This window comes from Oryzias latipes, chromosome 9 (assembly GCF_053564925.1).
Source record: "Oryzias latipes strain Hd-rR chromosome 9, Olatipes_Hd-rR_3.1".
NCBI lineage: Eukaryota > Metazoa > Chordata > Actinopteri > Beloniformes > Adrianichthyidae > Oryzias > Oryzias latipes.
In genome coordinates, this window is record NC_136245.1 from 130,361 (window position 1) to 155,840 (window position 25,480).

Below are 25,480 nucleotides of genomic sequence, written 5' to 3' on the forward strand. Positions count from 1 at the left end.
AATGACCGTGGAGAATAATGCACATAGCAAAATTCATGTGGCCCAACAGCGACAAAATCTTATACAACCAAAGGTTGAATAAACGATCCGCTGCACAAATGCAACAACATCACAGTGGGCGGAGAGGCTTGCATCAATGAACAAGAGAACCACGGCAGAAAATAAATCCAGATGGGCGGAGGACCATACGTCTTACTTAGATAAAGTGGAAACCCAGATTCAAAAACGAGTCGCGACCACAGAGTTGAAAAAAAAAAAATAGACCACCGAGAAATTATCAAGATGCAAAACGACAGGGCAGCCCACAGGATTACACAAAGCCCAGGACAGGGCTTCTGAGAAATGTAGTCAAACCATGAGGACTGTTACGACAGCCGAAAGGTAAACTGATAAATAACACTCTGAGCGTCACCTACCAAAAGATGCCACTGGGAGGGATGGAGAAGCATAACAGTGAGAACATCGGCAATATCCGCCTTTCCCAGCCATGCATTGCGTTCTGTGGAATTAATCATTCAGATGGCAAGGTCAGCCGAAGTGCAAAAAAACAAAACCGGAAGGATCACGAGGAATTAGGCCACACAATGGATGAACATGATGTCTTGTGAAATTTAGCCTTTGTCGGAGTCGGCCTACAATACACTGGGAGGCAAAAAGAATGGAGAAATCATGAAGCGGTGGAGCTAGTAAATTATTTCAGGATAGTCTATCAGATTTCTGCTGCACATCACTTCACTAAAGAATTATTTCCCTCCTCCTAATATCCTTCAGACGGCAGCTAACTGAGGCCAGCTGCAGCAGCAACAGCTCTCAAAGTCCTTTGACCACTCACACTACAGGCCGTGTCACAGAGGGGATGGCGGCGATGCACTCAGCGTCACCTCAGTCAGCTCCAGGAGCTCAGACCTGGAAGACGTACACGTCAGCTTTCTGTCAGACTCACCGGAGGGGCATGAGAGGAAGGTAAGTGGGGGTGCAAAGGGGGTCAGCAGCAAAACTCAGGCATTCACATCTACCACCTTTTAGCAGTCTTGTGTTAGACTTGGAGGCCAGGCTAAAGCAGTTAGAAGCGCGGCTTCGCACAGTGGAAGCTAAGCCGGCTAACCCAGCGAGCACCCCACCGCCTTCCCAGCAGCCGGGAAATACACAGGGGTTTGCACCGGTTGGGAGGAAACATAGTGCTAAACGCAAAAACTCAGAGCACCCGAAACTCCACGTTAGTAATAGGTTCTCCCCCCGTCAGCGACACACCTGCTGAACCCTCAACTCTGGTTATCAACTTTTCTGAAGTTAGAAACGTGGAGCTCCCACCGGCTACAGTCAGGTGTTATCCGGGGGCCAGAGTTGGTGACATCGAGGGGAACCTTAGGATGTTAGCTCCGAGTAAGTCCAGGTTCCGTCGAGTCGTGATTCACGCAGGCGGTAATGATGCCCGACGGAGACAATCAGAGGTTGTTAAGTTAACCCTTGTGCTATCCTAAGCACTTTAACATTGGGAGTTGGGTCATCTAGACCCACTAGACAGTGCTCTGAAGCTTTTTTCTTCAATGATTTGTGATCTTCACTAGTGTCCATGGATTACCTGAAATCTTTCTGTCATGTGCGGGAGGCTCGAGAGCCGGTAGGACCCAGACGCAGAGGCGGGAGGCAAACGGGTTCAGGGCTAGAGGGTTTAATTATAACAAAAGGCGCTGCAGAGCAGGATGACAACAACAAAACAAAAACTCACTGTGGCGTGGCGAGGCATGAAACATGGAAACATGAGTGTGGCAAAAACATGGAGACATGAACACCATGACAAAAGGTAATGGACCAGCACAGGAGGAAGGCAAAGACAAGACTTAAATACAGACAGGGCAGACAAGACACAGGTGGACACGATCAGGGCTGATGGGGACCAAAGGAAGTAAAACTCAAGAAACAAGACAAGACAAGACCTTTCAAAATAAAACAGGAAACAGAACCAAACCATGACAGAACAAGACAGAAAGCAAAAACCAATACAAAAGAAACTCAAACCATGACACTCACCAATATGTTTTTTTTTTCCCAAAACGAAGATAAAGTTAACGTGCAACTGCTCTCCAGTCAAACCGTTCTCTCTCAGTTTTCAAATTCTGACATTTACCGTGCAGATCGGGGCAAAAGGCGAGAGCTTAGCGAGAGACGTCCGCTCAGTCCGCCATCCCAGCCGGGTCTTCAGGACTTGGTAAAGTTAGAAAGATCTTCACAGAGTCGGACTTCCTGCTTCAATAACTCTTCTGATAAACGTTCAAATGTGACAGCAAGTCTCTCAATCATTTTGTATTAACACGGAGAGTGAACTAAAAATGCATTTCTAAAGAAAAAAAAACGTGTTTTTTTTCCCAGCATTTTCATGAGAAATGATCTCTTGTGCTTAAATGCAGACATTCAGCTAGACGGCTGCAAACGGACAGCGTCGGCAGTTTTGGACATACTCGATTACTCTTATCTAATTGCAGATGACTCTTTTATGTTATTTCTGGACTTTTTTAAGGCCTTTTATACAGTAGAACATAACTTCCTGTATCGCTCCTTACAAAAATTTGGTTTTGGTGACTACTTCTGCAAAGTCATTAAAACTCTTTACAACAAAGCCAGCTGCTCCATTAAACTTAAACATGGTTCATCACCTAGGTTTGATATAAAACGTGGGATTAGACAGGGTTGTCCCATATCTCCATATCTATTTCTTCTTGGAGCTCAGCTTCTCTGTGACCACATTAAATCCAGTCCAATACGAGGGATCTCCATCGCTGGTAGATCTATTGTCGTAAGTCAGCTCGCCGATGACACGACTCTCTTTCTTAAAGACAGCTCACAAATTCCATTAGCAATAAATATAATTAAGTCCTTTTCCAAAGCATCCGGTCTTTCATTAAATCTGAAAAAATGTGAACTCCTCCCAATTAAATCTTGTGATTCGGATTCACTCTGTAATATTCCTGTAAAGACATCAGTCACATATCTTGGTATAATAATATCAAAAACTGAAAATGATAGAGGTAATACTAACTTTTTTCCAATTATTGATAAAATGAAAAAGAGGTTTAACCTCTGGCTCTTGCGTGACCTTTCCATTAAAGGTCGAATTCTCCTCTCCAAGGCTGAAGGGCTCTCCAGAGTCATTTATGCCGCTCAGTCTCTTTATGTCAGTAACATCGTTAGCAAAACTGTTGATAAACTGCTATGCGACTTTGTCTGGAAAAACCAAACTCATCATATAAGGAAATCTGTTCTAATGAATGATTACACTAGTGGGGGTCTGAACTTCCTGGATTTCAGTACCCTAAATATGACTTTTAAAATTAATTGGATAAGAAAGTTTTTGAAAAATCCGAACTCTCTGTGGAACTTCATTCCCAATTATATTTTCTCCCAGGTTGGTGGCCTCGACTTTTTACTGCTCTGCACCTACAAGCCCGACAAAGTTCCATCAAACTGTCTTCATTTCATAAACAGATGTTACTTGCTTGGTCCATGATTTATAAACATAATTTTTCTCCTCACAGGTTTTCCATTTGGAACAATAGATATATTCTTTACAAAAACAAAACTATCTTTATCCAATAGTGGTTTAATAATAATATCAGACTAGTTAGTCAATTATTCAATCAACAAGGTCAACTTTACACTTACACCGAATTCCTTCAGTTCTACCAGATCCCTGTTTCTGTGAAGGACTTTTCGGTTGTTTTTGATGCCGTTTCCCTCAACCTCACCTATCTTCTTAAAGGAACTCCTACTCCATCTGCTCCCCAACCACAGCTTCACGTGACGGACACTGCTGTCGGAAAACTCTGCTTCTCTGCTTTGAGAAATCAAAACAAAGCCATCCGAAGACGGTTCCAGCAGGAGCTAAAGACTGAATCCCCGGCCAGAACTTTCTGGACTTCACTTCATGGTCAAATGTGTTGGGAAAAGGTTTGGCTTCTGCCAAACAAATATCTTCTAAACAACAAAGTGAAAGAGGTTTCGTTCAAGATCATTCATAGGTTTTATCCAACAAATCAGTATATGCAAAGGCTAAAAAGGGATATTGATAAAAACTGTTCTTTCTGTTCTCAATCTGAAGAAACGTTGGTGCATTTCTTTTGGACCTGCAAGTCCACTGAAAAAATATGGGACAAATTGACAAACTTGATAAAAACTCAAATGTATCCACATTTAATTTAACCTGGAAAAACATCTTATTTGGTTACGTTAATTATGATAAGACATTTTTATCTCAATTTTATTTAATAAATCTTCTGATTTTATTAACCAAGTATTATATTCACAAATCTAAATTCAGCAATAAAGCTCCTAATTTTCTTGATTTTCTAGCCCAAGTTAGATGTTACTTACATTCCATTTCCCCCAGTACAAACAAAAAAGCTATTAAAACGTATCACCTAGCTCAGCTTCATAATTTAATATAAGTTTATTTTTTTTGCTTGTATATCCCCTGGCGTTTATTTTGAACATTTGATGTACAGTTTACTGTTCCTTGTTCTTTTGCTGTATGTCAATTTTGTTCTGCATCCAAAAAAGAAAAAAGAAAAGAACGCGCTCCTCGCGTTGCATTGTGGGTCTTTACGTAAACCTGTCATGGCTGCCGCCTGCACCAGAGCGCTCGGTAAGCTCGGTGGGGCTTTTTTACGGGCTTCGGTCGTCCATCGCTCCGCGACCGCTTCCTACCTGCTCGGGAATGGCTTCCGGAGGGCGTACTGCTCCCGCGGGACCGGGCTGCGGTCCAAGCTGCTGTCGGCGCGGTCAGGAGGCGGCAGGCTGCTCGGCTGCGCCTTCCTGCTCGGCGGAGGTCTGGGCTGGTACCAGGCGGTGAAGGTGTCCGTCCAGCAGCACATGGCCGAGGACAAGCAGGTGAGCGGGGTCACGGGCTGCAGGTCTGGCGATGCTTTTACCGAATGTGACGTCCGGGACGGTTCTGAAAGCTGGCAGGCGAAGAGCATCTTCACCGGGGAACCAGAACCCGAGAATCGGTGGACTGTCTCTGCAAGGGCGGCGAATCAGCACCGAGTTCCTGTGGCGGTTCATCAAATCGAACCAAACTTTATTTATAAAACCCTTTTTAGACAACAGTGAGGCCAAGTGCTTAAAAACAGAGACCCCCCCCCCCCCCCCCCCCCCAACAGAGTTTTAGGGTTCATTTATGAAAGAAGGAGATGCACTAACTACATCTGCTCATTCGCGCCTGGATTCCCCACAGAAATCAGATCAGGAAATAGCAAAATGATTCAAATAGTGTGGGATGATGTGACACACAAAGTTAAAAAAGAAGCACCAAACTGTCCACGCCAGTCATGACCACAAACGAGTCCTCATGGGACACCACCTGATGGAAGCAGCCAGACCTGGGGGGTCGCACTACAGCAACCCCAGTCCAGGAGGAGGTGGGTCCCTGTGTGGGGGCCCTTCTGAGGAAAAGTCTACAAGAGACATTTATCACAGGAACAAGGACATTCGTCATCAAAAAGGTCCATCTTAATGGGCAGGTAAAAGTCAAAAGTAGGTTTGGTCGTAAAAGGTTTCATACTGTAAATTCAAATAGAGGTGACGGCGCCATCTGAGAACGGCGTCTGGGAGACATTCCTCTCAATGATCCTGCTTTCTCTGTCTCTAACAGATTATTCATTGATTAAAGTGGTGGGGGGCAACTGGATACGTTTGGTGAAACTTAAAAAGAAAAGCTTTTTTTCTAAGGAGCCCCCCTTTACCTTAATGTGTTCAAGTAAATTGAGTCGCACAGCACATTTCAGCTAAAATGAAGTAAATGAGCCACTTTATGACCCGAGTCAGCTTATTAAAAAGTGTTCATTATAAATGAGATGTTTCGCCTCTTTACATTTCTTTATGGAATTAGTGGCGTGTTAACTCTGGTCCATCGTGAGCTGGAGCTCCCATTGGCTGGGGTCTAGTCTCACTCACAGGAGAAAGGAAAGATGAAAAGACGTGTCGGTGGGTGTGTGGCGGTTTGGAGTATTTCTGCTTGTGACACATCTGTAGTGGAAGTCAGAGGTGTGCAGGATAAACAGGAGGGGGGGCGACACTGTTCCTTGAGATGCCCCAGTGCTGCTGGTGATGGAGCTAGATCTGGAACAGCCTATTCTAACAAACCATGGTCTGTTATCCAGGAGACGACACACGACTCGCCCTCCAGGTTGGTCTGGAGGAGGCGCGACTGTATGGTGTGCCCCCCCCCCACCATCCAGGTACGAGGGAGTCCGATGCAGCAAGTAGAGAATAGCACCGTCCCCTCCCTGTGGGTGAACTGTAGAGGGTCTTGTGAGCCGTACACGTCTGACAGAACATTTCTCTCCGTGGGTTTCATGAGCTGGGAGGTGAGAGTGACCAGTCGAAGGTCGCTGAGTTCGTTGGACTGATTATTTTTGGAGGCGGAATGATGTAGCAGGGAGGAGTCAGATGGGATTGGGGGACCGGTGTGAGGGTGGGGTTAAATGTATGGATCAGGATTAGAGGAGATGGTGGCAGGTGCAGAGTCACACCTGTAGCCTGTACCTGTATTCCAGGTTTTTTAGGTATTCACACTCATCCCTACGGCTCACTTCCTGCATCAGCTACGTTGTTCCCAGCCCTTCGTCCCGCTGGTTGCAGATGGTTTGTCTCTTTTAGTTAAGACCGTGTGTTCCTGCTGAATCGGTGCAGCAGGAACACGTGCAGTGTTGATTTTATATTGGTTAGAATTTAATAACAAGTATGAACAAATCTACTAAAGCAGAAGCATGATCGAGAACAATGTTATATGGCGCATGCTCATACAGTGCTTTTCTACCTTGGTTGAACCCCAAAGCGCCAGTCAGTCCACAGTCCAGCCACGCACACACACACACATTTACACACTGATGGAAGCTGTGCTGCCATGCAAATGTCTCACTTAAGAACACTGACAAATGAGCAGGCAAGGACAGAACTGAACCTGCAACCTACCAATCAGAGGTCGACTGCCCCAGAACATCTTGAATGTTTCTTATGAGGGTACAACTCTAAAGAAGCTTTATGGATGTAATATATTAATTCATTTCCTTTATAGAGCACCTTGCACCACCATTCCAGGAGGCTCAAAGTGCTGTACACAATATTACATTAATAACAGAGTTATATTGCTAAAGACGGTACCCTAGCTTGTCCAAGATGCGTAAAAAGCGACGCCATATTGGAAAGCTCTGTAAAGAATGAAACACAGCTTAGCAGAGACAGTGAACCGACCAGAAAATGCTTCATTTTGGTTTGGTTCTTAAAAAGAAAAACACTCCTCACAAAGATGAGACCCAGGTTACAGTATTATTGTTTTTGTACAAGATGCAACAGATAGAAGACATTTTAAAATAAATAAATATGTCATTATGTAGAAACAAACCTGATTTTATTCAAATCTATGCACTTGGTTTGTTTCTTTTCCTCCACCTAATAATCTGCTTCAATTCAACGGGTCATCCTCCAAAAAGGAGATTGGCTGTCCTGCCAGAAAACGTGCAGATAGTACAAAGTCTCTGAGTCTGAACAGACCACAAGAATAGCCTTCTGGTAAACCCACTCAGATCTTCCTAAAATGTTTTCTAGAAGTTCTCCTTCATTAGCTGAGAGTAATAGTTTACTTGTGGAAACTTTTTCCAGCTCTGTTTGTGCAGTTGTATCACAGCAGTGAGCCGGCATCTCAACATGCGTGTGCAACAAGCTAGCGGAGCGACTCTAGCCTATAAAGAACATAATAAAAGGATAGCTGTTAAAAGATTAAGACAGTGATGAAAGGTCAGCTTGGCATAACCTGAGGCTCTGTAGTGGAGGAACAGTTTAGCTTTAAAACTCTCCAAGAGGGAAACCTCTTCAACAGGCCGTGGCAGTTTGTCCCAGAGTTTAGGAGCCAACGCAGCAAATACACAAATACACCGTCCCCCTGGAACATGAATGTGGTTCATGGAACCAGCAGCGTACACTGGTCCAGAGGATCCAGGGAATTTAGGGGGGGAATATTTTAAAAGCAAACTAGAGGTAAAAGCGAGCAGTACCTGCCAGTGACCTGACCTTAAAAACAAACGTTGTTTTTGGACTTTGAATCTCTTGGCACTTCAAAGATGAAGAGGTGATGAACCGCCCTTGTCTGCCTCTTTGCAGGATCCAGAAGGTGCTCTGAAGCTGGTTTTATACCAGTACAAGACCTGCCCGTTTTGCAGCAAAGTGCGAGCGTTTTTGGACTATCATGGTGCGGCGTATGAGATTGTGGAGGTGAACCCGGTCATGAGGCAGGAGATCAAGTGGTCAACCTACAGAAAGGTGCCCATCTTGATGGTGAATGGAGAGCTGGTAAAGTACACCATCTGTCACTTCAAGCTGTTGATTTTACACAACGTTCTTCTTTGTGTCTTTCAGTCATGCTAGATGCTAAAGTTTAGGTCACACGGGTGAACTACCTTTATTTATGCTAACCGAGTAAAAAGTCCCGTTAACTGTGTGACATTTGTTCTCTGCATTTGACGCCTCCCCTGGGGGAGCAGTGAGCTGCAGCTGAGCCTGGGAACCATTTTTTAACCCCCCAATCCAACCCCTTAAGTTTGAGTATCAAGCAGGGAGACTTTGGATCCCATTTTTAGTCTTTGGATTTGAACCCAGTGTCAGGGTGGACGCCCCTCCACAAGGCCATGGTTCAGATTCAAACACAACTGTCTTGATTTGTCCTCTAGTTCCATTTGAAACTGTAAAAAAGTTCTCAAAGCAGTTTTTTTGTGTTCCTCTGCTGCAGCAGCTAAATGACTCGTCTGTTATCATCAGTTCCCTCAAGACCTTGTTCCTCAGCAAGTAAGTCTAAATAAGTCCAAATTATTGTAGAGACGTTGACAAAAACATAAAGCATTGTTTTAATGTATTACTTATTCTAGGATTGATTTTGGAAAAAAGTGAGATCACATCAGAGCAGAAGTCTTTTTGTTTTAGGGATAAAAGCCTAACCGACATCATTCACTGCTACCCGGAGATGAAATCTGTGAATGACCGAGGGAGGGAGGTGACGGAGTACAACAACAAGTACTGGCTGATGCTGAGCGAGGCGGAGACTGCAGCCCTTTACCCCCAAAAGGGAATGCAGAAGTAAGAAGAGGCCTTGGTTATTCTGTCATTATCTGTTTTTATCTTTCCCTTTTTGTTTTTACACTCATTCTTCTTGTTATTGGCGTTCTAAGTTGTCTGTATTGTTGATTTTATCATCGTCATTAATGACAGTTGCTTTCTCAGGTTATACTAATGAGTGTTTGTCTTTGGGTTCTGTGAAAATAAAATGACAGAAGGAAGCAGCTTTTTCTACATTCAGTGTCCCTTTCTGTGGAAAAACCTACATCCAATTTATTTTTATTAAGAGAAGATGTGCAATATGAGAACTGAAAAATAAACACTAATGAAAATCATCCGTCCATCTTCTGAACCCCGTTAATCGGGGTCACAGGCCACTGGAACCAACCCAGCTACTGTTGGGCAAAGGCAGGGTCCACCCTGAACCAGGGCATTCTATCTGTGAGGTGAAAGGGCTAACCGCTACACCACCATGCACCTTCGTAAGATTGTGTAGCTCAGAAATGAGTGTTCAGGAAGGTCCCCTCAGAAGAGGATCAGACATTTGCTCGTCTCGTGTGACAATGATGTGCTGTCAGACTGATATTTGGCAGAAGAAAGGTTTGGTAAAGTCTGTAGCTGGTGGGAATTTGTAAACCACGTCTCCTAGCCTTAATGTTTTCCCTTTAGCGGCAGCAAAACTCATGAACAAGTCAGCGCGACAGCTGTGGTCTTCTGTTTTCAGAGAAGAGATGAAGTGGCGTCAGTGGGCTGACGACTGGTTGGTGCATCTCATATCGCCAAACGTGTATAGAACTACGGGCGAGGCCCTGGCCTCCTTCGACTACATTGTTCGTGAAGGCAAGTTTGGGACCGTGGAGGGCTTTTTTGCCAAATATGTGGGAGCTGCAGCCATGTACATCATCTCTAAAAGGCTGAAAAGTCGGTAAGTGACTGCCATGTTCCTGCTAGTTATGTGTGGTTTGGATTTGAAGCATGGATTTCTGGATTTTCATCCAACAGACACAACTTGCAGGACGACGTCCGGCAGGATCTGTATAAAGCCGTTAACGAGTGGGTGGCTGCCATTGGCAGGGACAGAAAGTTCATGGGGGGAAGTCAGCCAAACCTGGCCGACCTGGTGAGGGCATCCGGTCGTTTCTGCAGAACCAGAATCTTTCTTTCAGGCTGATTTAATCATTAACTTTCCACAGGCCGTGTTTGGGGTCTTGAGGGTAATGGAGGGCCTTCAGGCATTCCAGGACATGATGGACAACACCAAAGTCAAACACTGGTACAGGCGCATGGAGAGAGCAGCTCTCAACCACGAGGGGAGGGCCTAATGCACCCCCAGGCCACGGGAAGATGACACTCCTACGTTCTATGCAGACAAACTCAAGAACACCGTCAGGAATCTACGTTGACAAAGCCGCATCCTGTGTGCTGTAGAGCTGTAGGAACTGCATTCATGTCACGTTTAGTTTAAGAAGAGTTTGTTCTGGAAGGCTAATAAAAATGAAGATTAGTACAAAAAGATTTATTCCTTTCAATTGAGAATATTGCTTTTTTTCAGTGAATCCTTAAAATGTATTAGCTTTAAGACTTTGATGCAGAAGAAGACAGCGGCGTTTCTTTACAGGACATACTGTCCTTCCTCATCCACACTTATGGAACTGATCTTCTAGTCGGGGATTGTAACTGAGGAGCAGATGATGGTTGTTTCTGGGAGACAGTAGGTCTGCAGTGAAGAGCCCCCCCCCCCCCGCTGGGATTCATGCAAGTCAGCTCAAAGGGATGGACAACTGTGAAATGTAACCTTCCATGTATAAAATCTGTGAAATAGCTACAAATAATTAAGAAATGCAAATAAAACGTGTGGTCACTTTAATGTCCCCTCCCCCAGCAATCATTGTTTGCATGTTTGTAAGATGAAAAGACTGAAATCAGCAAAAAGCATCTTTTTCCACACAAGCCTCATTTGAACCCCGTCTTCTAAACTGGTACGTCCCTGTAGACGGACGTCCTGTCTCCCATTCAGGCACACACCACAGCAGGGAGCAGACGGGTCTGACTGATGTCCTGACATTTGTGGTCGGTTGTTGGTCCGAACGGCTTCAGAAGCTTCTAAAGAACACGGGTTCCAACATTTACTAGGCCAGTTCAATGTGACTTCATCACTGAATGGAGGATCAAGTTTAAAATGATGGTTGGATTGGCGGCCAAAGCCCACTTTGACTCTTGTGAGGCAAATAAAGCAGTTTATCAGGTGTACAGCCTGACTTCAGCTCTTCTGACTGATCTGGACCCAGAGACCATTAGACCCAACATTATTGTAGTTCCTGCTGAAATGTAATGGCTTTCTGAACATCTTTCCACCTTCTAAGCAGCTATGTGCAGAGATTCTCCACTTTAGTGCAGCACAGACTTGGTGTCTGTCTGAAGATTCTGGAAAAAATAAGCAGTGACGCTGCACTTCCTTAAACATTTATAAAACGAAGTTCCTGCTGCACCTCAGACACATGCAGACATCCGCACTGATGCACAGTAATGGTAGTTACACCGGATCATCCTGGTTAGACCGCTGAAACGGTGGTGTTGCAGCTGTTTGTAACAAACATAGGAACGTGTTAAAAAAAGTCATTTCTGTTGGGGTTGAACACCACCTACAACCATGAAAGTCCAGTCGTTAGTCTGAACGTCCAAAAAGACGAGGAAAATAAAAACCAGGAGCTCATCCAGAAGCCCAAGCAGACCTCCAGCTTGTGTTCAAGAGCAGCTGCTTCCGTCCAGACGCCTTCATCCAGCAGGTCTGCAGCGCTCGTCTTCACTCAGAGGACGTCCAGAAGCTGGAAGTCAGTTGGCCTTTGGGTGGACTGATGTGTCTCCTCTGCAGCGACGTCTGAAATCAAAACCAGGGTTTCCGTTACTCCTCCTTAAAAAAGTTTCACTCTGAACCGCACAATGGCTTCAGATTTTCCTTTTTCAAATCAGACTCATCTGAGCTGGACTTGGGTTTGAACCATCGCCAAGTCCTGTTTGCTCTCTATTCTATCATACAGACACGTTCCCAGTTGACCTGAGACTGTCCTGGTTTACTGGCACAGAACGAGTCTGATCATCCTCTGCTGTTCGGCAGTCAGATTAATGTCAATCAAAGGCTGATTTATGAAAGTGCTGTTTGGATCTTCTGTCCACATCCTGTTAAAGCCCACGGCTTTGTTTACACTTCGAAAAGAAGCCTCCGGTTTAGCGCAGTTTAGTGGTTTAGCACAGTTTAGCGCAGTTACACCGTTTAGCGCAGTTCAGTCGTTTAGCGCGGTTCAGTGATCCAAGTGAAGAAGGTCAGTTGTTCATCGGTAACGATTCCATCCCCCTGATTTCATGCGAGTGTTCTAAACTCCCAAAGACGCATAAATCCCAGCAGCTTCCTCATCAGCTGCTCTGAACGTTCACGTCACTTTCTTGGTCGAGTGGCGTTCAGGAGGCAAAGCTTCTGGTGAGGTGAAGAGCAGAAGTTCTGCAGAGGATTCCTGTCAGGTCTGGGAAGGCCAATCCTACCTCCAAAAACTGTTTGAGTCGGATCATGGACCCCCTCTCTCCAGTGCTGGTCACGGCTTCAATTCTGAAAACCAGAGAGTTTGGAGGGTGAGAGGCTTTTTTCAGCAGCTACCTTCTGAGTGAGTTTGTACCTGGGGAAATACTCGTCTTTGAGCAGCAGGAGGACTTTCCAGAACTGACTCTGGTACTGGGTCATCAATGCGTGGCCACAAACCTGCAGGAAATGACCAATCATTTAAAGTTAGTTTTGTTTTCTTTGTTGATTCGTCTTCATTTCAATAAATCAACATTTATTCATACAGCAGGTCAGTCGTTCACAGCTGCTGCCATCTGCTCATTTGCATTTTATTCATATGGGGATTTATTTTTCAGACTTTTACTTCAAACACAAAGAGAAGCCCCCCCTTCATTGAACTGTCCCCCCAGGATGATTTGAATAGGGTTAGTGCTAAACATCTACAATACTTTGATGTGGTGAAATCCTCTGCTCTGCTGCACATTTACCTCCAGGAAGTCAAACAGCAGCGTAGCAGTGACGTCTACCAGAGGTTCCATGTTCAGCATCTGGGCCAGCCAGCGCCAGCCGTGGTCCAGGCCGTGAGGAACAGACTGACCCCACACAGAGACCCGTTAAACGCATGCAACTGTAGAACCAGAAAACCTGCAGGGGGAAAAAGCTGCTCCTACCCCCTGCTTTGAGCCGAAGGGCCATCGGAGCTGGATTATGGCGGCATAGAGCCGGATCATCCCGGACATTCTTTTCAGGAAGCTGTCTTGACCCTCCACGCCGTTGGCGTCCACACGGTAACCGAGAATCCTGCAGAGACCACATTTAATCAGCAGAATAGCATGAAGGTGTCACCTCAGGTTTTCGGCCCCCCTCACACCACCTCTGGTATTCCTCCACAGGAGTGCCGTCCTTCATTGGGGGGTAATGTGGGACGGCGTAGGGGCACTTTTTATGCAGGTGAGCCAGGATGAGATCCCCCACATGGGGGTGCAGCTCCCAGATTCCAGAGGCCACCACAGCAATGGGGAAGGCAGCTTCGTGATGAGATGCAACCTCCTCCTCACCCTGTTTCTGAAAGGGGGAGGGACATCAGAAATGTGGTTTTAGATCCCCGTTTACAGGAAAAATACCAGGAAACAGCAGACTCCTTCTGAAGCCAACAGGACAGAGACGGCAACAATCAGAGGTTTCCTTCAAGACGAGTCTTTCCTCAAACACCAGTGTCACACTTTAGTGCTAATTATGAAACTAGACCAATAAAGACGGACTGACCACAAACTTCTCCGCTAGTTTGTAGCTGATGAAGTTCAGGGCCAGCGGGTGCTGAGAGCTGGAGATGGTCCTCCCCCCAGACACCACCGACCGACCCGACAGCAAGCCGTTGATCTTGTTGAAGATTTCTCTGAGCTGCCTGCCGGAGATGCTGGAAATTTGGCTGACAGGGATGGTGGCGGCTTTCTGGAGCTCCAGCTTCAGTTTGTTCGTCTGAAAGCAGAGAAAGGAAAGTCAGAAGATTCAAGGAGACTCCTGTGTGAGTGAGTATGAAGGCCTTCACACTTCCTGAAATGCTGCTCAAACCCACCTGGGAGTCCTTTGAGGAGCACAGCGGCTCCATGGCCTGAGTGCACCGAGCGGCTGAGTCCTGCAGTTCTTTAAACCATGCCAGCGTGACGCTGTCCGCGCTGTTCTGCAGCCCTGTGGACAGAAAATTCCACATGAAAACTGCTGCCGGTCTGCACGTTTCATATTTCTATGGAGAATCGTTCATTGCTTTGCAGTCAAAGACTTTGTTTTTATTGTGGCTTTGAAGATTTTGTCTCTGCGATGTGTTCACATTTTTCTCAAGGAAGTGAAAGACAGAAAAAGTAACAAAAACTGCCAGGAAGACAGAAAAGCAGAAACTGGAGTTTCTTTTGGCTTGGATTCCACAGGAATAGGTAGACAGCCTCGGCGTGGTCTGAACCTTTTTATCAACACTAAAGCGTTGAATATTGCTACTCGTTTTAACCCTTGTGCTATCCTAGGCACTTTACCAGTGGGAGTTGGGTCATCTAGACCCACTAGACAGTGCTCTGAACCTTTTTTCTTCAATGATTTGTGATCTTCACTGGTGTCCATGGATTACATGAAATCTTTCCACCTTTATCCACCTTTGTCATGGTAGGGAGAACACCTCAATGGAAGGGGGGGGGGGGGGGGGGGGTCATCTAAGATAGCACAAGGGTTAAGAAAGTAAGGTGACATGCTTTGAGTCAGGGCTGCCCAATCATGTTCCTCAAGCCCTACTACCCTGCCTGCTCTGCAGCGCTCCCTGCTGTTTACCTGGATCATGTGTGCTCAGTCCATCAGAACATGGACACACTTGACACCAGGATTGGGCGGCCCTGCACTAAGTGACCCAGTAACAAAAATGTTTGAGGATTTTTAAAGGGGCTATACCATGTCAAACACGTCAATGTAAGGGGGGGGGGGGGGGTGTCATCTGGACCCCATATGATAGCACAAGGGTTAAGGTAAGCTTACCTTTTTTTTGGGCCTTTTCGTTGGCCAACTGCTGAGCTTTCTTCTGTGCCTCCTGCTGGGCCTGAAGCTCCTGCTGCCTCCCCTGCTCCTTTTCCTGCTCCTGCTGCTGCTTCTTCCTTTCTTGAGCCTCGGCCACCTCCTGCTGCATCAGGCGGATCAGGCCCCTCATGTCGTGGAGAGCTCGCTCTGCTGCCGTCATGTCTTCAGCACTGGGAAACTCTCCCTAAAGAGAAATAGACATTATATGAGCTTCTAATTATTAGATTCTCTTTTCACTAATTTGATACATTTTATTCACGTTTACTGATTCACATCAGTCTATTAAGGTTAATTAATGTACTTAGCAGGTTGTTTATCTGTTTTAACATATTTATTTTATTCTTTTTACATTTATAACTTCTGTGTTTTCCTCAGAGGGATCCTCCACATCAGTGAAGACCTTCTCCGTGAACGGGGTCACTGCAGCGGGGTCTCCCGGGTCTGGCTCTTTGTCTAGATCTGGGGGGGTCCTGCGCTAGTGTAATCTGGGAACTTGGGGGGGGGGGGGCACACTGATGTGGACATGCCCCCAAAATATAAATAATTTCCCCACTTCAGTACAAAGCCAGATTTCTAGTTTGGATCATTGTATGATGTGTGTATGCGGGGGGGGGGGGGGGGTCATGGGTTTTTGTGTGGGTTTTATACAAAATGTAATGTTTTATATTCTGTTTTTAAATTTTGATAATGTTTATATGTAAAGCACTTTGAGCAGCATAAGTTCTAAAAGTGGGAGACAAAGTTTGATTAGATTTAAATTGTGTTGTTTTTGTGTTACAAACAACAGACACATTAGTGAAGAGTTGTGGGTTTATCTCCATAGTCATTGCAAAGATGTGGAATTACAGCTACAAAGGCTGAACCTGCATCCGGGACAAATCTGGTTTTTGGGGCCCGATCTACTTCCGTCCTGATCCGATTCTTTAGTGAGACATTGAAAAGTGAACAAAACAACCAAACACAGGTTGTCTCCTCTGATTTAAGCCTGTTCTTCTCCTCATGGATGTTTGCTGCCGTCGTTCTGGACTGTGCTCATTTAGTAAACTTGCTGCTGCTGCTGCTGCTTGTTTCGCAGATGCCTGGTGGGTTTTGCTGTTTTGAACGCAGCTTTTTTCTCCTGGTCCTGAAATGCCAAACTCACCTGTGCCGTCTTCCTCACTACCTCTGACACCTGGGAGCAGAGCTGGTTCCCACGGCTGCTGTAGGAGCTGAGGCTGCTGGGGGGGAGGTCCGCGAGGGTCTGCGTGGACGGCTCCAGCAGCTGGTTGAGCTGCAGGATCTCCTCCTGGATGGTGTTGAGGTTTCGCAATTTCTCCCTTCCCTCTGCCTGCCTCTGCTTCTCAAGCTCAGCCTCGCGAAGGCGCTGCATCTCCAGCTCCCTCAGCCGAAGGTTTAAGATCTGGCAAGAGAGACGTCATTTGACAAAAACCTCAGAGTTTTCATGCAATATGTAAGGTTCCAGACACTCAGAAGTTCAGCTTAAAACAGCATCATGTGATGAACACCAACCTGTAAAATCTAAAACAGATATGAACATGAAAAAAAAAACTCATTGGGGCTTCGACTGTTTGAGATCATAAATGTGCAAACACACATCTTTGCTGTACACTTTTAGATGACTTTGTTACACACGCCAAAAAACGCCCCTCTGCCCCCCCACAGGTGGTTTCTCCTCCAAGCTGGGGTCCTCTACCAGAGGCCTGGGAGCTTGAGGGTCCTGCAGTATCTTAGCTGTTCCTGTTCTTTTCTGGACTGAGAGGTCTGAGGTCTTTCCAGGTATCTGTTGTAGCCACTCCTCCAGCTTGGGGGTTACTGCCCCCAGTGCTCCAATTACCACAGGCACCACTGTCACCTTCACTTTCCAGGTTTTCTCCAGTTCTTCTCTGAGTCCCTGGTATTTCTCCAGTTTCTCATGTTCCTTCTTCCTGATGTTCCCATCGCTTGGCACTGCCACATCCACCACAACGGCTTTCCTCTGTTCTTTATCCACCACTACAATGTCTGGTTGGTTCCCCATCACCATCCTATCAGTCTGGATCTGGATCAGGATCTTTGCCCTCTCATTCTCTACCACCTTCAGAGGTGTTTCCCATTTTGACCTTGGGGTTTCCAGTCCATATTCTGCACACATGTTCCTGTATATTATTCCAGTGTGCTTCTATGTTCCTGGCTCCTCTCAAAGAACATATTCACTAGAGCCATTTCCATCTTTTTTGCTAAATCAACCCCCATCTGTCCTATGTTCCTCTTCTGGATCCCAAACCTGCCCATCACCTCTGTTTGCTGCACCAGCATGTCTGTTCTGCACCAATCACAACTCTCTCTCTTCTATCACAACTCCCTCTCTTCAAGGGCGGCAGTGGCTCAGGTGGTTGAGCGGGTCGTCCAATGATCGAAGGGTTGGCGGTTCGATTCCCCGCTCCCACCAGCCAAATGTTGTTGTGTCCTTGGGCAAGACACTTCACTTGCCTCCAGTGTGGCTCCACTGGTGTGTGAATGTGTATGAATGATCCCGGTGGTGATGGTCAGAGGGGCCGTAGGCGCGAAATGGCAGCCACGCCTCTGTCAGTCTGCCCCAGGGCAGCTGTGGCTACAACCGTAGCTACCATCACCAAGTATGAATGAGAAGTGAATGAATAATGGACACACTGTAAGCGCTTTGAGTGTCTTGAAAATCGCAGATAAATCTAATCATTATTATTATTCTAGAGATGTTCATCATCACTTCGTCAACGTCCAACCAGAATTTTTCCTCCAGCTCCTACTTGTGGGGCGTACCGACTAACAACATTAAACATCTCACCTTCCATTTCTATCTTCAGAGTCATCCCTCTTTTTACCTCCACATCACTCCTAATAAACTCCTCCTTCAGGATAACTCCTCCTCCTTTTCTCCTCCCATCTCCACCATGATAGAACAACTTGAACGCTGCTCCTCAGCTTCTAGCCGTGCTACCGTTCCACCTGGTCTCCTGGACACACAGCATGTCTACCTTCCTCCTCTGCATCATGTCAACCAACTCTCTACCTTTTCCTGTCATAGTTCCAACATTCAAAATCTCTTCTCTTAGTCCAACACTTTCCTTTTTTCTTTCTTCCTACAAACATGTTTTCCTCCTCTCCATCTTTGACCAACAGTCCAATTTCCACGGGCACCCAGTGGGTGGACGGCACAGATGGGCCTGAGGCCAGAGGGCCTTCCAGTGTGGAGGTCATAGGTCTGATTTGCATATTTGGTTTGTCAAGGATTTTATGTCGGATGCTGTTCCTGACACAACCCTCTGTATTTATCCGGGCTTGGGACGGCACAGTGAAACCCTGGCTTGGGCCCTCGTGGCTACACACATTCATTAGCTCATTAGGAGTAAATATTGGCTCTGTGGCAGACTGGCGACCTGCCAAGGGTGTACTCCATCTTCGCCCAACAGTAGCTGGGACAGGCTCCAGCAACCCAGTGACCCTGAGAAGGATTCAGCGGATTCAAGAAGAATGAATGGATGGAGCAAATGTTGAATGAGCTTGTCTAATATTACACAGATACCAAGAACAAACGAAAAAGTCACATCTCTGAATTCTACAGCACTCAGATAGGCCGAATCTGAATTCTTCCCCTAACCCTCCGGCTCCTCCCTACTGCTCCAGTTGTAGGGGTGTTTGGAGCTGTAGTGGTGTCTTAACTTGAAGCTGTAACACTCAGGGCTGGGTATCCCTCCACACGGATCACGTGTCGTGGTTGTGGCGTGGAGGAGAAACGCATTTCTTTACGTGGGTGTGCCTTGAAGAACAGATTTACATTTGAATGTAAGTAATGACTTTTTAAAGTCACAAAACAGATGTTATGTATTTTTCGAGCACCATCAGCTTCGCGCCAACATAGATGACTGGCGACTATTGGTGACATCATCGAGTGATAGTAACGTCTGGATTTGAAGACACTATTTTTCCATAACTCACCGCTTGGAGGGTAAATGTCGGGTAGGGAGAAGACGGAAGGTTAGGGGAAGAATTCAGATTTGGACTTCGGAGGAAAGTAAAGTCCTTTGTGCATCATGCAGGTTTGTCTGCATGACTCACACAGACCTGTGCATGCATTCATACGTGCACACACATGAGAGACACTGTCCATTGCATTATTTTTATATCTTTTCTCCAGTAAAATACAGATGAGCTGTTAACTTTCCCAAGTTTGCACTTAGAAAAATTTTCTTCAAGTCACAAAGTCAGTTTCATCATCTTCTCATAAAAAGTGTCTTCACTTCGTCAGGCCGATAAGAAGCTGCTGACCCCCTCATCTCCCATAGAAATGAGAACAGGGGGGAGGGTTTCATGTCCATACCCTGATTCTGTGGCGCTGCTCTTCCTTCAGCTTTTCTTGACGGCCCATGCTCTCTTTAGTTCTACGGAGAAGAAAATGCAGAAAAACGTGTTTGGTTTAGAGCGAGTGTCCCTATATAATTCAATCTAATGACCGGATTTGTTCATACTCTCTGTCCATCATGTCCCTCATACTCTGGAACTCCTGTCTCTGCTTCAGCTCCGTTAGCTCCTCGAAGCGCTTCAGGTGCTCAGATTCTACGTTGGACACCTCCTCCACCAGCCTTTCCTGCACCTCCTGCCGCTGTCTGAGTAAGATCTGAGAAGACACATTGAAAAATCTTCAATGCGAAGATTTTCTCATGACTTCATCCAGACTCCCAGAGTCAACTGGTCACTTCCCTCGTTCTGTTTGCTCAGAGTCTAGAGAAGTTTTTGATGTTGGAGTCATTCTGAACAAAATTTCCCCATTAATGTTTTTAAGTCATCCAACACAGATCTGTAGATCCTGCTGTGATATGCTAACAGTATTTTCAGCACCTTCACTCTCGACTTCCACCCAGTAAGAATCGGTTGAATCTTCATTTTAAGCATTTCCATTTCCTTTAAAGATGAGATTTGACCTGAAGGCCTTCTGACCTTGGCCTTTTCGCGCTGCTCCTCCTGAAACCTGAGAATGCGACCTGCCGTCTCCATGGCTTTGGGGGACAGCAGCGAGATTGCAGGTGGTGACACAGGACCAGGATCCTGGCTGCATTCTGGACCTGGACTTTCATGCTTCACCTCAGCATCAAGAGTCTGCAGCCGGGTATAAATAAAGATGAATGTCATTTCAGTAACAAAGTTCATGGTGAAATGTTTGTATTGAAGTGTCTTACAGGGTTGTGGGGAGCAGCTGAACGTCTGGAGTTTTTGCCATTGCTGTCAGATGCTGAGGAGGATGATGAGGATGGCGTCTCTGACAGTTCTGAGCCGTAGTCTTTGGAAACCAGGAAAGATTTCTGTGGGGAGAATGAGCTGATGCGCTCCAAAATGGAGCCAGAGTGTGGGGACAAGCTCAGGGTGTCTTTACAGCCTGCCAGAATGTCCTGAAAAACAGAAGGATTCCTGGTTCTGAACACAAGCAGGATAAGAAGGAGGAGAGTCTGGAGGAAGGGTTCTTCAGGGGCATGAAAGAGAAAATGAGCTTAAGAAATGACAGAAAACTCAAAGGGGTTCCCTTTGAATTAAAAGATCCTGCACTCAATACCTTTCAGAAACTCCACACATCTTGATTATTTTAGGTTAAAAACACCTAAAGGCTTAGAAAGTCCCGGTCTGATTGACACGTCCAATCAGTGTAAGACTGATCTGAACAGAGGAAAGCACCTTTTCCACCAGAGCATGTTGCAGCTGTAAAAGCTCCATACCACCAGAATGTTCTGTCCAAGGAGGAATAACATTCATCTTCTGGGCTCTTTTGTTTTCAAAGAATATCTGGGATCCTCCAAAAAATGCTTCATAGGTTGATTGGGAACTCTAAATTGACCCTAGCTGTGAGTGTGAGAGTGAATGGGTGTGTGATTGAGGACATTCTACCCTCAGACAGACTGGCGACCTGTCCAGGGCGTCTCCTGCCTCCGCCCGCAAGTGGCCGGGATAGGCTCCAGCAGCCCCGCGACCCAGAAAGGAAACAAACGGAATAGAAAATGAATGAATGAATCTGGGATCACTTCTGAATCTCCCCGCAGGTTCAGGAGTGGCTGACCGCTCTACCACAAGCTCGTTGGGGAGTTAGAGTCTTTAATGAAGGTGTTAAGGTCCAGACCAGGAGGAGACCGGGACTAAAGCGCCGTTATCTGTACGTTTCATTTAGTTTAATTTAAACTGTTCGATCCGCGGGTCAGAGTCCATTTGGCGGCAGATACAGAACAGGAAAACCACTGACTTTCGCCAGACGAATGTGAATAAATGATTCAGACATCTTGTGTCTAAACTTAAGCCAGAATCATTAGCGGCTCGGGTCGGTCGTTCGGCGGTAAACTCACCTCGCCTCTGTCTAACCAGTGCGGGTCAAAGGAAAGTTTCCCCTTCGGAGAGTTTTTTAGAGCCTCCAGAGTTTCCCATCGTCCATGTTTAGACAACATGTTGACAAAAACCATCCCATAAATGAGAGGGGTCACGAAGAATTCAGTCCGGCAAAAACTATTCTCTGCATGGTTCCGGGTGTCTAAATACACTTTCTTCTTCTTCTGTGGTGTTTAAAGGTGTTTGATTGACATACAATTACGTCATTAGCGCCATCTACAGGCACCTCACCCTCCACCATCCAGACGTGTATGGAGTGATATTTCTGCCTCCATGTTGCACACAAAACCTTCTAAGTTTTTTGCTCAAAAATTGTTTTTTTTTGCTCAAATTTTTTTTTGCTTTCAAAAACGTTTTTTGCGTTTGCAAAACACATTTTTTTACGTGCGTTGTGTCAAATCTCGCTTTTGTATTATCTTTGATTTTGCTGACTACTTTGAGCGCGATTTAGCGTGATATGACTGCCACTGGCATCGCCAAAAAGAAATTTGCATGCGTTGTGTGTCATCTCACTTTTTTCCTATCTTTGCTAAGTTAAGTTTCGGTTTGACGTGACCAAGCTGCCATCAAACAGCTGCTGATTGGTCCAGATTCTAACCAATCAAATCGCCATATGAATCTAACATGGTGTCTGCTGCCGAGGCTCAGAGGCTGAACCAGCTCTTTTTACGCTCATTTTTGGATGAAGACGTTTTCATTTTTTAAATAATTCATAATGATTCAGACTTTTTTTTTTTTTTTAGCATTCGTTCATTTTTATGAAGTTAGATTTGTGAATTTATGGCTGAGGATCTGCTGTAACTGTAAAGTTTATCTGCTGACATCACATCAACAGGTCTGTTTAATCTGTGAATCCTGCAGAGCAAAATATTAGTGAAAAGTGTGATTTTCTTTAAGGTCTGTTTGTTAAAACAAAACAATAAAAATTTAAAGCACATATTATTTTATGCTGCACACGTGTTTGGGATCAGATGAACAGCAGTAATAAGCAAAAGAATGATGGCTCACCACAGGAGAATCAATGCATTTATCAGAAGCATTTTTAACTTTTATGTAAATTTTCACCAGTGTCTAATGTTTTAGAACTTGTGAGCGTTTGTCCAAAGTTTAAAAATATTAGTCATCAAAAATGCTATTTTCTCTTAATATTTCAACAATTATTTATTAAAATAAAACAATAGTTCAGATACAAATCTTAAAAAGTTTAACTTCTTCCGGCTGGATGGAGTCGGAGCTCGAAGGTTTTTTCTTTTTTGTTTTTTTTTGCTGCAGACGTTTTAAACACGTTGGTCTCTACACAGACATGAATAAATACTAAACCCTGTTTTATTTTAGCTGCTTTGCTGCTCCTTCTGGGTTTTACTCTGAGACAAACGGGCCAGAGTGGTTGAAAACGGCAGAACCCCGTAGGCAGATGGCAGCTTGTCACATCAAACCGAAACTTAACTTAGCAAAGATAGGAAAAAAGTGAGATGACACACAACGCATGCAAATTTCTTTTTGGCGATGTCAGTGGCTGTCATATCACCCTAAAACGCGCTCAAAGTAGTCAGCAAAATCAAAGATAATACAAAAGCGAGATTTGACACAACGCACGTAAAGAAATGTGTTTTGCAAACGCAAAAAACGTTTTTGAAAGCAAAAAAAAAAAAATTTGAGCAAAAAAAACAATTTTTGAGCAAAAAACTTAGAAGGTTTTGTGTGCAACATGGTGGCAGAAATATCACTCCATATGAGTGCAAACAACGCGGTGTGCGATCATCATATTCCAGCTTTCTTCTTCTTCTTTCTCTTTCAGCTTTTCCCATCAGGGGTCGCCACAGCGAATCATCGTTTTCCACCTCACTCTGTCATGGACATCTTCTACCCTAACATTAGCCAACTTCATGTCCTCTGTTAAGACATCCATGTATCTCCTCTTTGGTCGTCCTCTTGCCCTCCGGCCAGGCAGCTCCATCTCCAACATCCTTCTACCAATATATCCACTATCCCTCCTCTGAACATGTCCAAACCATCTCAGTCTGGCTTCTCTGACTTTGTCGCTAACACAGGCAACATGAGCCGTCCCTCTGATGTACTCGTTCCTTATCCTGTCTAACCTGGTCACTCCTAAGGAGAACCTCAACATCTTCATCTCTGCTACCTCCATCTCAGCCTCTTGTCTCTGTCTCACTGCTACCGTCTCTAACCCATAGAGCAGAGCTGGTCTCACCACTGTCTTGTACACCTTTCCTTTGAGTCTTGCTGACACTCTTCTGTCACACAACACTCCTGACACTTTCCTCCAACCGCTCCAACCTGCCTGCACTCGCCTCTTCACCTCTTTTCCACACTCCCCATCACACTGAACTGTTGACCCCAAGTACTAAAACTCCTGCACCTTCTTCACCTCAGCCCCCTGTAACGTAACGCTTCTACCTTGATCCCTCTCGTTCAGACACATGTATTCTGTCTTACTACGACTGACCTTCATACCTCTTCTTTCCAGAGCAAACCTCCACCTCTCTAGCTGTTCCTCCACCTGCTCTCTACTCTCACTGCAAATTACAATGTCATCCGCAAACATCATTGTCCAGGGAGATTCCTGTCTTACCTCGTCTGTCAGCCTGTCCATCAGCATAGCAAACAAAAAGGGACTCAAAGCTGATCCTTGGTGTAGTCCCACCTCCACCTTGAACTCCTCTGTCTGACCTACAGCACATCTCACCACCGTCATACTTCTCTCATACATGTCCTGAACTACTCTGACATACTTCTCTGCCACTCCAGACGACCTCATACAGTACCACAGCTCCTCCCTCGGCACCCTGTCATACGCCTTCTCTAAATCTACGAACACACAATGCAGCTCCTTCTGACCATCTCTGTACTTTTCCATCAACATTCTCAAAGCAAAAATGGCATCAGTGGTGCTCTTACGGGGCATGAAACCATACTGCTGCTCACAAATCTCCACCTTCTTCCTAAGCCTGGCTTCCACTACTCTTTTATTTTATTTACTCTTTTATTTTATTTGAGGTGGGAAGGTCCGACCGGTCCTGTGCGCTGTCGTTCACAGACCTCCCAAGTACAACAAACACTTTGTGAAGGATTTCTCTGACTTTTTGGCTGAAATTATGCCATTTTATGATCATGTTCTAATTGTTGGGGATTTAATATTCATGTGTGTTGTCCTGAAATGCCGTGGGTGAATGACTTCTTTGAGATCATTGACTCTTTTGATCTAGTTCAGTGGGTGTCTGGAGCCACTCATGAAAAAGGACATATACTGGATCTTGTTCTCTCCTACGGATTGCCTGTTTTTTTTTTTTGTTTTTTTTTTTTTGTTTTTTCTTCCTTTTCTTTTAAAGTAAATTTTATGTTGATTATTTCTATGATGTATTGTGATTTTAATGCATTTTTCTGTTTTGTGAAGCACCTTGAATTACTTTGTGTACGAGTTGTGCTATACAAATAAACTTGCCTTGCCTTGCCTTTAATATGGAGATTTTAGACCACATGCCTGTGGTGTTTGAAGCTGAACTTAAATCTACCGCTCCTCTTCAGCGCCGCAGGATTTTTAACTCTTACACTGCTGGTCAGTTTTCCTCTGCTTTTAACCAGCTCAGTGCTCCCTCCTCTGCTGCTGATGTTTCATTCCTCCTGCAGTAACATCCTGGAATCTGTGGCTCCTCTAAAGGTACTAAAGCCTCCTTCTAAACCTGATTCCTGGTTCAATGAGAGAACCCGGGCAGCTCGGAGGGCCTGTAGAAAAGCGGAACGTCGCTGGAAGAAGGACAAATTACAGATCTCACTACAAATCCTGAAGAACAGTTGGAACCTTTATCAGGACACGGTAAAAAAAAATAGTACCTGGCCAATATTATTATTTCTAATCAGCACAACCCA

General features: G+C 45.2%; 2 protein-coding genes across 3 annotated transcripts; one reads left to right on the top strand and one right to left on the bottom strand.

The window, feature by feature from the left end:
* Positions 1–4,592: 4,592 nt before the first annotated feature.
* ptgesl (prostaglandin E synthase 2-like) lies at positions 4,593–10,969 on the top strand. Of its 2 annotated transcripts, none has more exons than XM_004086457.5 (7): positions 4,593–4,884; positions 8,155–8,343; positions 8,780–8,835; positions 8,971–9,123; positions 9,827–10,027; positions 10,105–10,222; positions 10,296–10,969. In XM_004086457.5, exons 1-7 carry the CDS (start codon positions 4,612–4,614, stop codon positions 10,422–10,424), a joined length of 1,119 nt encoding a protein of 372 aa, XP_004086505.1. In that variant the 5' UTR covers positions 4,593–4,611; the 3' UTR covers positions 10,425–10,969. The 2 variants fall into 2 exon arrangements, with proteins under 2 accessions (XP_004086505.1, XP_078808499.1); XM_078952373.1 differs by having other exon boundaries at positions 4,594–4,884; positions 8,155–8,313.
* A 584-nt stretch (positions 10,970–11,553) lies between these two features.
* On the bottom strand, positions 11,554–21,834 carry gle1 (GLE1 RNA export mediator). The gene is made up of 15 exons (XM_004086458.5): positions 21,553–21,834; positions 20,404–20,613; positions 20,165–20,323; positions 19,696–19,844; positions 19,548–19,608; positions 16,353–16,610; positions 15,173–15,395; positions 14,232–14,344; positions 13,922–14,134; positions 13,530–13,720; positions 13,327–13,456; positions 13,144–13,248; positions 12,771–12,853; positions 12,640–12,703; positions 11,554–11,980 (listed from the first exon to the last, which is right to left on the bottom strand). The coding sequence occupies exons 1-15, from the start codon at positions 21,664–21,666 to the stop codon at positions 11,906–11,908; spliced, it is 2,148 nt and encodes a 715-aa protein (XP_004086506.1). The 5' UTR covers positions 21,667–21,834; the 3' UTR covers positions 11,554–11,905.
* Positions 21,835–25,480: the final 3,646 nt, after the last annotated feature.

Coding starts and splice junctions, on each gene's coding strand:
- ptgesl (XM_004086457.5), top strand. CDS start 4,612: ATGGCTGCCGCCTGCACCAGAGCGCTCGGTAAGCTCGGTGGGGCTTTT. Junction 9,124..9,826: donor CCCCAAAAGGGAATGCAGAA/GTAAGAAGAGGC, acceptor TTCTGTTTTCAG/AGAAGAGATGAAGTGGCGTC. Junction 10,223..10,295: donor AGCCAAACCTGGCCGACCTG/GTGAGGGCATCC, acceptor AACTTTCCACAG/GCCGTGTTTGGGGTCTTGAG.
- gle1 (XM_004086458.5), bottom strand. CDS start 21,666: ATGGTTTTTGTCAACATGTTGTCTAAACATGGACGATGGGAAACTCTG. Junction 16,611..19,547: donor AGCAGCGCCACAGAATCAGG/GTATGGACATGA, acceptor CTCTCTTGCCAG/ATCTTAAACCTTCGGCTGAG. Junction 13,457..13,529: donor CCTGTGGAGGAATACCAGAG/GTGGTGTGAGGG, acceptor TGGTCTCTGCAG/GATTCTCGGTTACCGTGTGG.